Source organism: Artibeus jamaicensis, unplaced genomic scaffold, assembly GCF_021234435.1.
Source record: "Artibeus jamaicensis isolate MK-2021 breed Jamaican fruit bat unplaced genomic scaffold, CSHL_Jam_final contig_354, whole genome shotgun sequence".
Taxonomy (NCBI): Eukaryota; Metazoa; Chordata; class Mammalia; order Chiroptera; family Phyllostomidae; genus Artibeus; species Artibeus jamaicensis.
In genome coordinates, this window is record NW_026521803.1 from 10,270,795 (window position 1) to 10,283,623 (window position 12,829).

General features: G+C 41.0%; 1 protein-coding gene across 7 annotated transcripts in view; it reads left to right on the forward strand.

Moving 5' to 3' along the window:
* The first annotated feature begins 911 nt into the window (after positions 1-911).
* The window catches only part of IMPACT (impact RWD domain protein), a 29,949-nt gene continuing 18,031 nt past the window's right edge, over positions 912-12,829 (forward strand). For 4 of the 7 annotated variants that reach the window (XR_005080956.2, XM_037134093.2, XM_053664277.1 and 1 more), the window contains exons 1-4: positions 912-1,024; positions 2,038-2,166; positions 3,120-3,172; positions 4,260-4,322. Coding sequence is in view for 6 of the 7 variants with exons in the window: in XM_037134093.2 (XP_036989988.2) it covers positions 965-1,024; positions 2,038-2,166; positions 3,120-3,172; positions 4,260-4,322 (305 nt within the window). In the remaining variant the exon portion in view is untranslated. Of the gene's footprint in view, positions 1,025-1,197; positions 1,324-2,037; positions 2,167-2,666; positions 2,731-3,119; positions 3,173-4,259; positions 4,323-12,829 lie in introns of those variants that run through there. The other 3 variants (XM_037134094.2, XM_037134097.2, XM_037134095.2) reach the window with 3 other exon arrangements.

The window sequence follows — 12,829 nt, forward strand, 5'->3', positions numbered from 1 at the left end:
TCAGATCCTGCATCTTCAAAGCTTAGCGCCACAGTAGTGCTTAATAAATGTCTGTTGAATGAATGAATGAACCCACAAGACTTATATCAGATTCCCTTAGTGCAATGCAGGCGGAATTCTGTACAGGTACTTACATGCACCCTTGTCTCAGAAAAGTTTTAAGAAGAAATGAAAATATGTCCATGCTTAAAGAATACGGGAGAGGTGAAAATTGTAATATTTTGAGATTTGTTTGTGTATGTGTGAAGAAAGTGACAAAAGGGGATAGAATGTCTATCCTGTAAGAGATTAAATAAGGTGTCTCTAATAAGATGCCTGATATAATTCACAACTAATGCAATGTATGTATGGGAACGGGGTGGGGGGCGGGGAATGACACAAAATGATTCAATTTTTTTTTGCATAGTGAAACAATGATCCCTATGTTGATTGATATAAATAACTAGTGTCTTGTATGAAAGTTATTTTCCTGAATGCTTTTTCAAAAGTGTCCTCTTCTGTCCTGTTTTTGGTAAATCAAATCCATCCTTGTTCAAATCAGACAATACATGTTAAAACCTCTGCCTTAAAGACGAGTCTGGTGCTGTGGCCTGAGATCGAGTCCCTTCCTGGGAAGTGGCGGTAAACCGTACTCCCCAACATTTCGTGGGGGGTTCAATGGTGCCGAGGCTGCAGGTGGCGAGCAGAAGCCCCCAGATCCAGCGAGTTTTCAGAAGAAGGAGCCCAAGTCTCTAGCCACCCCTCGGGAAGAACAGTTTCCCTGGAGGTTCGCCGGGGGAAGAATATGGTGGGTGGACACAGCAGGACTGGGGGTCCCAACCACCCGTAATCCCTTTCACTACCTGGCCCGCAACCCGGAAGCAGATGTGGGCTGCGTGACGCATTCGGGTTGCAGTTCCGGGTCCGCCAGCTCCAGATTATCTGCGGCAACACCCCGCCCCCGCATTTCTGACCTGAGCTAGCTATGGCCAGCAGCTCTTGGGGTCCTATGGCTGAGGTGGACACTGGGAGCGACCAGAGGCAGGTGAGACCCCTGAGCGGCATGGACCTTCACTCAAGGCTTAGCCTCACTTCTTCGTCAGGGGCGTTTTTTTCCATTGAGGGGTCCTATGCTCGGGGCCGCCCGCGGTTCCGTTGTTAGCTGCGCTGTTTGCTCCACCGCGTTCCATTTTCACGGCTCTTATTCTTTCACTTCAGTTCATCTGCCGTCTAGGCCTGCCCAGACGATGTCATGGTCAACCATCAGCATGCAACTGAGCAGCTCAGGGTTGGAGACAGAAACCCGGGTTCTGCTCCCTGCCCTGTCGCCGCTGGGGCACCTTGGTAATCCCGATTTCTGCCTTTGCAAAAACGCGCAATAATAACACAAGGCCTGGTATTCCAGTAGACCTGAGGGTCTCCTGACTCATTTTCTCTTGGTATTGGCTTTTCTTTCGTGCGTGGCTCACGTGGGCGTCCTTAATAGCTTTTCATACCGAGCTATGAGGACAAACTGAGAGGATAAGAAATTGAATGCATGCTTTGCTTCCCAGTTTACCCTCAGATTGGGTTATTTTCCTTTTTTAATTCCAAACCAAAAGAATAATTTACGAAGTTTTTGATTACCAAAAAAAAACAAAACAAAAAAAAACCAACCCAAACCAACCACCCACTCTCGTGCTCAAATCCAAAACAACGAAGGAGATACCCAGAAGGACTATAGGGCTAGAGTGGGGGTGTGGATTACCTGTTGAAACGATAAGCGTAGAGAAGATGCGCTTATCCTTTCACTGTGACTTATTTCACAGACTTATTTTGCCTCAGTTGCGGTCGGAAACGCAGAGTGTGGTAGCAAGGCTGGTTCCAGTCTTCACGATAATGTCTGGCACCCGCTAGAACACGGCGACTCTCTGTTAGAGCGTTCAATACTGTTCATTGAGGGATCCTTCATCCAGAGAGTAATGTTAAAGGCAAATGCTTTATAAAGGAACAAGGAAAACTCAGGTCTTTAGCAAATGTATATTTATTGACTTTTTTTCCCTTATCAACTTCTTTCAGAATGAGGAAATTGAAGCAATGGCCGCTATATATGGCGAGGAATGGTGTGTCATTGATGACTGCGCCAAAATATTTTGTATTAGAATTAGCGACGATATAGATAACCCTAAGTGGACACTTTGCTTGCAGGTATTTTCCCCCCTTCATTACAGTCGTTTACCAGTTACAACATTGACTCTATATGATTGACTGCTATGGATGGTATTTCCCTAATGACTATTGTGTGACTTTTCTAGTCTTTTTTTGTTATTAGCTTTTGTTAACTATTGATCATCTAAACATATGGGTAATTAAATCTCAGGTCATTCTCAAGTCATGCTTTAATTGGTAGTCTCAATTTTTCCTCTCAATTTTAATTAAAGTATTTTTTTGTTAAAAGATTTTTATTTATTTTTAGAGAGAGGGGAAGGGGGGAGAAAGAAAGGGGGAGAAACATCAGTGTGTGATTGCCTCTCAGGTGGCCCCCACTGGGGTCTGGGCTGCACCCCAAGCATGTGTCCTGACTGGGAATTGAACCAGAGACCCTTTGGTTTACACGTGGGTACTCAAGCCACTGAGCTACACCAGCCAGGGCTTAGAGTATTCTTAATGTACCATTGACAGACTTGACTTTCACTTCCTTTCATTAGCGTGTCCATTTAATAGGAGAGGATCTAAACCTGGAAGATAGCTAACATTTAAGAGGAAGAATAGGTAAGTAATTTAGATGGTTCATAGAGTAGATACTCATTTCTCTATTAATTATCAGTTGTGGTTAGGATTAAGTAAATGAAAAGATCAATATGCTTTTCTGTTTTAATGCTTATTCTTTGATCACTGCCTATTCTTTCAACATAAGAGATGCTAAATTGAGTTTTTGTCAGTATCTATTTTTATAGTACTATTTTGAAAAGAAAGCTGTACCATTGTGTGTCAGTTAATAATGTATTTAACAGAATTTAATAGAATTTTTTTAGTATTTCTTCAGAAAAATCCCTGGAACATATTATAATGCCACTCCGTTCATTTAGAGTTAGGGTATAATGACCCTATTTCAGTTTTTCTTTTCCTTCATCTTTGTCTTCCTCACCCTTATTTTCTAGGTGATGCTACCGAATGAATATCCAGGTACAGCTCCACCAGTTTATCAACTTAAGTAAGCTCTATTTTCTACATTTATACTTTTATAAAAGTTAGGCTTTTCAAGGATTATTTCTCTATGTTATGTAATTGTGTTTATAAAAAAAACAAAATGTGTCAAAATGTTTATAAAAAACAAAATTGTCAAAATGTGTATAGAAATTAAAAATACCTTTTGGACTCAGTATAGAGCATTTAAATAAAAATTTAAGTTCTTTAAAAACAGTGAAATATGTCACTTAGTATTTGTCTGTAGAGTTGGGGAGGGAACGTTAGACAAACTGGTAATCTAGACACCGTGGCCCGTAGAGTTTTCCTAATCTGGTTCTGCCATAGGCCTACTGCAGTTCTTTGGCATGGCTCTGCCTAAGATTGCCTGCCTCCCACGGTGCTTCCGGTGCTTCTTCCTGCCGTTGTTTAGAGTCATCTTCTCAGCAGCCAAAGCTTATTGATCTTAATGAATCATGACCTGTTTGATTGCAAGTAACCTTTGGTTAACGTTGCCATCAGTGGGATTGTTTTTAGTGTGAATGTTTTACAAGCATAGCAATAAAATTTGCTGTTCATAATGGGCCTGTGTCTTACATTTTTATTAATTAAAAATGATAGATGTAATTATAGAACGCTTGTAAACATAAATACCCTTTTCAGAAAAAGTTAAATTCTTTACAGTCCTGTGGCAATGCTTATTGGTAAGAGTTGTTTTTGTGACACCAGTTAGAATACGTTGGGAATTGCTGATAGTGTGTCAAAAACTCTGGATCTGGACATTTAGATTCTGGAACCTGTTCTACCACTTCTGTAAACTCGAACAGTTTTATGACATCCCGTGAACTCACTCTTGTGTTTTTAAACCATATTTTAGTGGACTAATATTAATATCGGTTTCATCATGGTTTCTTGGGAGGACTAGATGAGTTAATGTCAATGAAAGCATTTTTGAACTGTATTGATTTAAGATAATATTTTGTAAGATAATATTTTAATGAAAATAGATAATTTTAAAAAGTAAAATAAAACTATTTGTGAGATAATCCAGAATTTATATTTGAGATATAAACAGATCCTCAGATAATCTTCTCTATTGTCTTTTTAAATTTTAGTGCTCCTTGGCTTAAAGGACAAGAACGTGCAGATTTATCTAATAGCCTTGAGGAAATATATATGTAAGTGACAAGAGATTAAAGACTTTTATTAGTGATTCTGTTTTAGGCTTTTGTTCAGACTGTTATATGTTGGGGCCTTTTCCCAATTTTTTTTTAAGCTGTCTTTCCATTAACAAAAAGAATGCACTTGAAGAGTCCTTGAGATTGCATATATAATTTTATATATACATTTGCTATTTTAGGCTATGTTAAATGAAACTGGTAACACCAGAATCCTAAGCATAATTATTTATTAAAATACTATGTACTTTTAATGCGTGAAGTCTATTAAATATACTGCAGTTTTTTACTGTTCCATTAATTCAACAGATGGCATGTAGCAGTCACTGTAGTAGATCCTGGATACACAGAGTTAGCAAAGACAGAAATGGTCCCTGTTTTCATGGCATTTAGGATTACTGGTAGGAGAGACATTACTTACAGCATTGTAGAACTGAATGTGAACCCGCAGCTGTGATAAGCTCTGTAGAAGAAGGATATTGGTGTGTAGTACTAAATTTGAAACAAGATCTGACCTATTGCAGGAGGTTAGGGAGAGCTAGTTTGACTTAACGGCTGAGTTACTTCGGTGAAGGTAACTCTAGGGAAAGGCCCCGGCATGTGCAAAGGCTCTGTGTTAAGGAGCCTGGCACATTTTCAGTGCAAGGAGTGGTCGCATGAAGTGGGAAGAGAGAGGAAGGGAGCGAAGGGAGCATGGTGGGGAAGTGACCTGGAGAGCTAGGCAGGTCTGTCGGCCACGTTAAAGATTTTTGTCTCTCTCCTAATACCCAGGGAAGCAGAGAAGGGTCTTAAGTGGTGTGATGCCATGACAGGATTTTCATGTTGAAAACACTTGTTTCTGTGTGGAGGTTAATTGGAAGAGAGTAATAATAGATGTGGGACATCAGTTAGGCGGATGCAGTAGTCCAGAGAGAGAAGATATGAGTGGTTTGGGGTTCATTTTAATGAGATATATTAAGTTAGGGAGACATATGCTCTGGAATATCAGTTTTACTATAATCCATGAATTGATAAATATTGTTTGATTGTGCGAGAAGTCGAGCCTGGAGGAATGGGCGATCTGATCTAGGTGCCTTTCTTTGATGCTGTGCTGAGAGGTTGGCTGGTCAGGGGCCACTTCAGCACCAGGGGAAGGCAAGAGTGGGGTTTTTAAAAGGAAAGGTGTGGGGTTAGTGGAGGGATCGGGGAAGGGTTAGTCTCTTGTTCTTCCAGGTGGGTGCCTGAGAGTTCCTGGGTGTGAGCCCGGACAGTGGGTCAGTTTGGCCACCAGCTATTGTGGCCGGTGCCAGTTGTCTATTGTGTGCAGCAGGAGAGAGTTTCGATTAGGTGGAGGGCTACCAAGCCAGTGAGGACAACTGAGTCATAGGCAGTCCAGAGGGTTGGAAACCGGCCCGACTGGGTCACTAGCAGTCTGGCACTTGGGGGTCTGGCCTGACCCTCACATCTGAGGATGCATTTTATTATTTTAGTGAGGCTGAGGGTAAATGGGTGAAGGTCTGTCCTCTGGAACTGCTTCCGCCTGGGCAGGGTCGTAGAGGTGTCCCTAAGCCATCTTCATGAGCTGTGCTTGGGCTTGTTCTTGCCCTGGTTGATAATGTTGAAGGACAAGTACTGCCCTTATTTGTTTTTTGTACTGCTCCAACCTGGAAGGTACAAACTTTACAAGCACTTTAAAGATACATGGCCCGAGCATAAGGAATAGGAGTATTGAAAAGAGGGGTCCTAGGAAAGGCAGTAGCAAGGTTATGCTGGGGAGCCAGGAATGAGGATTTATGGAGGGACTCAGATTCTTGATCTTAGAAGCAGACTCCAGTATACCCTGAATGTTTTTTGGGACCTGGCCTGATTTAACATAGAAACAGCACTCTTCTCTGAGATACAGACATGTTTCTCCCTCCACTGCTCTGAGTAGGTCTAGGGCTCTCTGGTTTTGGAGGGCTACCCCTGTTGTTCCTAGAGTGTAGCTAGGATTTCCCCTGTCTTGGTAAACACCTCTGCTGTTTCTAGAGAGGTGCATACCTAGGGAGGTGCCATCTGCCACAGCCTAGTCAGATGGAGGAGGGGGATATGCATAGGGAGGGGGAAGAGAGTCCCCAGAGGGGTCAAAAGATGTTTCTGCCAGGGCGCTGGTAACAGATGGATGCTGCTGAGGAAGGGGAGAGTGGAGGAGAAGGATTCGGTAGGTGGGACAGGTCTGGCATAGGGAGCCGTCTGTGCAGCTCAGAGAAGGCCTGGATGTAGGGGACCTTGGTCCACTTGCCCAGATGCTGACAGTAATTTTCAAGGTCTATGAGGGTTTGAGGGTCAAGTGTCTCATTTTCTGGCCAAATGGACCCATTATGCAGCTTATATTGAGGCCAGGGCATGTTACAGATGAAAATAAGTCTCTTGCATTTAAGGTACATTTCTAAGCCTAGGTCTTTCAGACTTTTGAGCGGATACTCCAAAGGACTGTTGCAGGGAGGCAGCAATTGGCCCTCACCCTTTATGGAGAATAAGATTGAGGCGGGGGAGGGAGCAAGCCCGATCTCCCTACAGTAGGACAAACAAGGAGGTGTCCCATCTTCCTTCTCACTCCCAAGGGTCCAAGACCTGGCAGGCAGTGACTTTCACCCAGCACTGGGATTTTCAAGATGTTGTCCAGGACAACAGCAGAACAGAGAAGGAGAGTGGCCAGATGAGAGAGACAGACATACACCTTACCCTAGTTGATTTCACTGGTGTGGATGCAAAGGTCAGGCATGTGAGCTTCAATCACAGTCCTCCCGGGGTTTCGGCACCAAAATGTTAGAAAAGTGTGAGAAATTGAGGTGGGAGGAACCAGGTGATCTGATCCAAGGGCCTTTGATGCTGCGCTGAGAGACAAGCTGAGTTGGGGTTGACTTCAGCACTGGGGGAAGGCAAGAGTGGAGTTTTCAAAAGAAAAAGTGTGGGGTTTGTGAAGGGATTGGGGAAGGGTTAGTCTCTTGTTCTTCTAGGCGGATGCCTCAGGGTTCCAGGATGTGAGCCTGAACAGTGGGTCAGTTGGCCACTGGCTGTTGTGGCTGGCGCCAGTTGTCTATTGTATGCAGCGGGAGAGGGTTTCAATTAGGCGGAGGGCTACCAAGCCAGTGAGGACAACTGAGTCATAGGCAGTCCAGAGGGTTGGAAACCGGCCTGACTGGGTCACTAGCAGTCTGGCACTTGGGGGTCTGGCCTGACCCTTACAGTAAGGATTGGCATCTATGTTCTAGGGTGCTACTCCATTTGGTCCTCCTTTTCTGTGCCTGAGATCTAGACCATGTTTCTTTTCCTCCTAAAATATTTGACTAAAAAATGATGTGATACTTTTTGTTTCTTCCTAGAGGAAGTGTGGTCTTCCTTGAGTTCCCAGGGTTACACTAGACTCTGGAAATAACCAAGAATTGGGCGTTGCAATAGGGGACACCACCTTTTAGTGGTTCCATTACCCTCAGCATTTCTGTATTTTTTATTTCCTCAATTAAATGTTTCTTGATACCTCTTTCTATCCTTATTGACCACTCCAACTTTGGTGCCCCCAACAAACTTCTTTCTGTAATCCTTTCTGATTATTTACCAATTTATCTCCCCTGTTAGAGTAAGATAACTATATTGCAAATTTGTTCACCAGTGATGTTGTAATTGTTTGTCATATTTTAGTACTTAACATGGCCTCTGTAAATTGGTGGGGTTAAACACTTCCTCTTCCTTGAAAATCTTTCCCACACTTGGTTTCTGTCATGTTAGTCATACTCATCAAATTTTCCTGTTATCTATGTACAATCTCATGTACCCTCTTTTCTCTATCCAAAAACTCCCTCCTTAGGAGAAGGGGGGAGAAGGTACAGAAAATAAGTAGCATAGACAGTAGATAGAAAATAGAGGGGGGGGGGGCAAGAATAGCATGGGAAATATAGAATCTAAAGGACTTGAGACACATGGTCATAAACTAAAGGGGGGGTAATGATGGGGACGGGGGGGTAGGGTGGAGGGGAATGAAGGGGGGAATAGAACAACTGTAATGGCATAGTCAGTAAATAAATAAAATTTTAAAAAAAACAAAAACAAAAACCAAAACTCCCTCCTTTGCTAAGAGATATGCTCCCATGCAACACAACCTACTGTTCTCCCTGTCTAGTTAAGTTGAGCTATTTAAGAATTAGGAAGCTTTAGTCCTGGCTGGTATAGCTCAGTGGATTGAGTGATGGCCTGTGAACCAAAGTGTTGCCAGTTCAATTCCCAGTCAGAGCACATGCCTGGGTTGCGGACCAGGTCCCCAGTGGGGGGATGTGTGAGAGGCAACCACACACTGATGTCTCTCTCTCTTTCTCTTCCTTCCTCTCTCTCTAAAAATAAAAAAATAAAATCTTAAAAAAATAAAAAAGGATTAGGAAGAATCAGAAATTACCGAATAGTTTGTTCTAAAGATAGAGTATGGTTCATACTGTTTTCTTTACTAAAAGTGCTGGAATAACCAAAGTCCAGTGGTACTATTTTCACACATGTGATCTAAATAGAATTAGGCATTCTGTTTTTAAAAGTTTTTTTGTGACAACTTAGAACTATATTTTTCCATAAAATTCCAGCAGGGGGCAGCTAGTGAAAAATATTGGTCTTAGAAAATTAAACATATAAGGTAGATGTATGAATACAGTTCTTTAATGTTTATATTTTCATTATGTTCTAAATAGTGTAATTATCTAGATTTTCATATTAATTTAGCATCATTTTGACTGTTAAATTTGATTTTTGCATAGATGGGAAGATGAATTATAGTTTGTTCTTATGTAGGGAGGTAAGAAGTCAGAAAACTTGCAGCTTCTTAGTTTCTTCATAAACATATTGATTATCTCCTATATATTGACACTGTTAGGTGTTTGGAATTAAAAAAAAATAAGAAATACATGTACCAGGACAGTATCGTGACGTAATTACTGAGAAGTTTGGACCAAGTGTAATAGCATTTTTTAGAGTATTTAGTAACTAATATTCTCTGGGCATTTGTAAAGGTGGGTCCCATTGTGAAGGTAACTGTTGAGCATAGTGTTTGCCACGTGATTAAAAGAAGAAAGAGTTTCTGACAGACGGGAAATGCATGAGCAAAGTCACGTAGGTGGGAAGCAACCTGGCATCTTCAGAGATCTGCAAGTAATTTTAGATGCCTGGTATATAAACTGAAGTTTAGGTATAAGAAGAAAACTGGTAAGCTGGGATGAGGAGTTTGGGCATTATCTTGTCAGCTCTAGGAGCTTTAAAGGCAGGGGAATGACTTAATCAGATTTGTGTTGCAGTGTGGAGGATGGGCTGTGAAGAGTTGGAAGGAACAGCATAGGAGGAGCAGTCAGTAACTCAGGAGGTGATGGAGGCCTTTATTAAGGCAACAAGAAGGCCGATGGAGAAGCATGGTCAGTTAAAGAAATACTTAAGAATATAAACGAGGCTTCTGTGATTGAGTATAGATTAATTTGCTTATCATATCTTATTTTTGTTTAAATATTTTGCATGTGGATATTTTGAATATATGAAAATAATTATTTTAACACAACCAAAGATAAATAACATTTCAAAATACTTAGAACAATTGGTGTTAAGATAAAATGAAAGGTATTAGAATTTTTTTGTAGTATTTGAATTTATGGTGGTATGTTTCAAAACATTTAATTTCATACCCAAGAAAATGATCATTTAAAATTCTCACCTGCTCTTCACATTTTGATGTATCATGAACTCTTAGAGTTAAAAAATTGCAGAGTGAGGCCTGTCAAAGCAAAAATTGCACCAAAGTTAAACAGGCAAAGAAGACTCTTCAAGACTATTGTAATAGGGGAGAAGGGAGAGCGGCCAGAACTCAGTCTGAACTCAGCCTCTTGAAACCAAAGGGGGAAAGATTTTTAAGGGCTGAGATGAGCTAGTAGGAAGGTACTGAGGAGAGCTTGGTCAGTGAGATGTGTCTAGCAAATGAATTTTCTTGTTATTAGGCCATCTATGTTTACTAATTATTGCTCGGCAGAAGTTAGGCTCCTGTCCTCTCAGAGGCGGGGAGATAGGGGCTCCGTCTTCCTTGACGATGACATCTCAAAAGGATTTCTCCCAGGTCCTCGAGAAAGACACACCTGGGTTGTAAAACTGACAAGAGTCTTCTAAAAAGATACACATGTATCCTCAAGGAGCAAAGAGTTTATAACAACCTGTCTAAAGAAAGGTTCTAAGAAAGGGGAGATCACAGCCTAGAGTCAGGTTCTGCCTGTCTGAAGTCTGTCACATTGAAGTTTTTGTCTTTGAAATCGTGTGACATCTTTGATTGCTTTCTCATCTTTAAGATGAAGGTAATAGAATAATGTGAGGATTAAATGACATAGTTCATGTAATGTGCTTCAGCACTATATAATAACAGCTGTCATTAAAAGAATCGTCTCATCTAATTTGGTCATTTAAAAAATGAGATGATGGAAACTCAAGAGACATCAAGTGATTTGGTCTAAGGTCCCTACCACTTAGTGCATTTTCAAGATTGCTTTTACCCTTATGTCAGCAAATGTAAACATTGGAAAATTAAAGATATAAAAATCAAAGCCACATGTAAAAGTAGAGTCACAAATAACTTTGTTTTGATCATTGTGAATTGGGTAGTGGTTACTTCAGTATAGTTATTCACAAAACATCTCAACCAAATATCAGTTTCTAATTCAGCTTGGTCTTTTATTCAATTTGAAACAATTTTTGTTTCAGGCTTTTTATATTTAGATACTTTACTGTAATTGAACTTCATAAGTAAAAGCTTGACGTCTCGCTCTGTAACAAGTAGTTCTCAGATGTTGCACCCTGAGAGTCCTTGGGCTTTAGCTGACTTCCTCTGGAACCGTTGGGGCGGTGCTGGAGGGGTGCAGGAGGAAGGGCTCCCAGCTGTTGTGTGTTTTAATTTGTTTCTCATTCTGCTGGGGGTTTCATTACAGCAGTGCAGAAGTTGGAAAACCAGATCCTGGTGGATAGATAAAAGATAAGAACAAACTACTGTCACAAGAGAAAACACAAATACAGCAGTAATAACAACAAATATAAAAGTAAAACACCATACGTGGTAGAATTTTGGGGTCCAAGGGAAAGAATAATTTTCATTTTTTTTTTTTCTAGAAAACCTTTCACACAGGTTACAAATTCCCTGCACCAGGTGTCAGTCAGTCTCGTGAAGCACTGGGGAAGAAGGAAGGCTCAGCCAGTGCTGCTGGGTGGAAGTGCTGTTGTGTGTTGTTCTGCGGGAGGGCGTGGGGGGCGGATTTGAGGTTAAAGTTTAACTTCTTTATTGTCTGGAAATACTGCTTACAGTTCTTTGAGGGTGTATCTCCTCCCCCCACCCCAAATCTGAATGTGAATGTACATTCACAGAAGGATGATTTTTCCCTCTCAGTGGGTATTTGTAAGGATTAAGTGAATTAAGGAAGCATTGTTTACATGTCTTCTATATAGTAGGTGTTCAGTGAAACTAGATATTAGTATTACAACTTCTAGTGATGATGTGAAGAATTCAGTAGAATGAGATTAGGACATGGAGAGAATTACATGCAAAAGCATAAATTTGTAAGAATAATAATTACAAACACAAATAAGGGACCCAGTTTTCTCCTATAGGGTGGTACCGCCTAGGGCTGCCTTTATTGCTCATTCGTAGTACTGCTTGGTGTAGGCCCTTAAAGATTTGTTGAGTGAATTACAATAGGTTCATTTAAAAATAAACTACTGTTGTACAGTAAGAAAAGATGCTCTAAACTTCTCTTTCATAGATGAGTCTCACAGTGCAGGTGGCTTTTACTGCCCTAAAGGCACTGCTGCTTGATGGGAGAGCTAACTGGAGTGGGCACCTGGGCTTTGGGGCACATCTGCATTCACGTTTCAGCTGTGAGCTTCTTACTGCTTGTAAGACTGTCTTAGCCAAGTACACTGACCCCTCAAGGTCTGTCTTCTCATTTGTACAATGGGGAAATAATACCTACTTTATCAGACAATTATGAGTGTTAAATGTGTTGATACATACAATGTACTTTGGGCTTAGTATGGAGCCAATTCATTTTACCTTTCCCTGCCCCTCTAAGTCTTACTGACTTACTGAGAGGATAGGAGTGGGAATTGTTTTAAAAAAAACAAACCCAAAACTCAGCCAATGTTCTCAAATTTTTAAAAGCCTTTTCCAATTGACTTTTGCTTCCTCTAAAAAGACAAGTTAAGTTACCAAAGAACACAGAGGATTATTTTAGTGGTAAGGAGTTATGGGTGAGATAGGGAGGGTTTCAATGATTTGAAAAGTATTGTTTTCGTCTGTGTGTGTATTTTGAAAGTTCCCTTCGGACGGTGCAGATGAGTGGTGATAAAAAGAAGTAAAGATTTCAAGTGAAGGTTTTAGAGGAAGTTGGTGAGGTGCTATGAAGTGGCATGGTGATTTCTTTACATCTTAGTAAAATTAGTGTCATTCCCTAAGGAGTAGACACTCGGGCCTTTATTTCATTGCTGTTGCA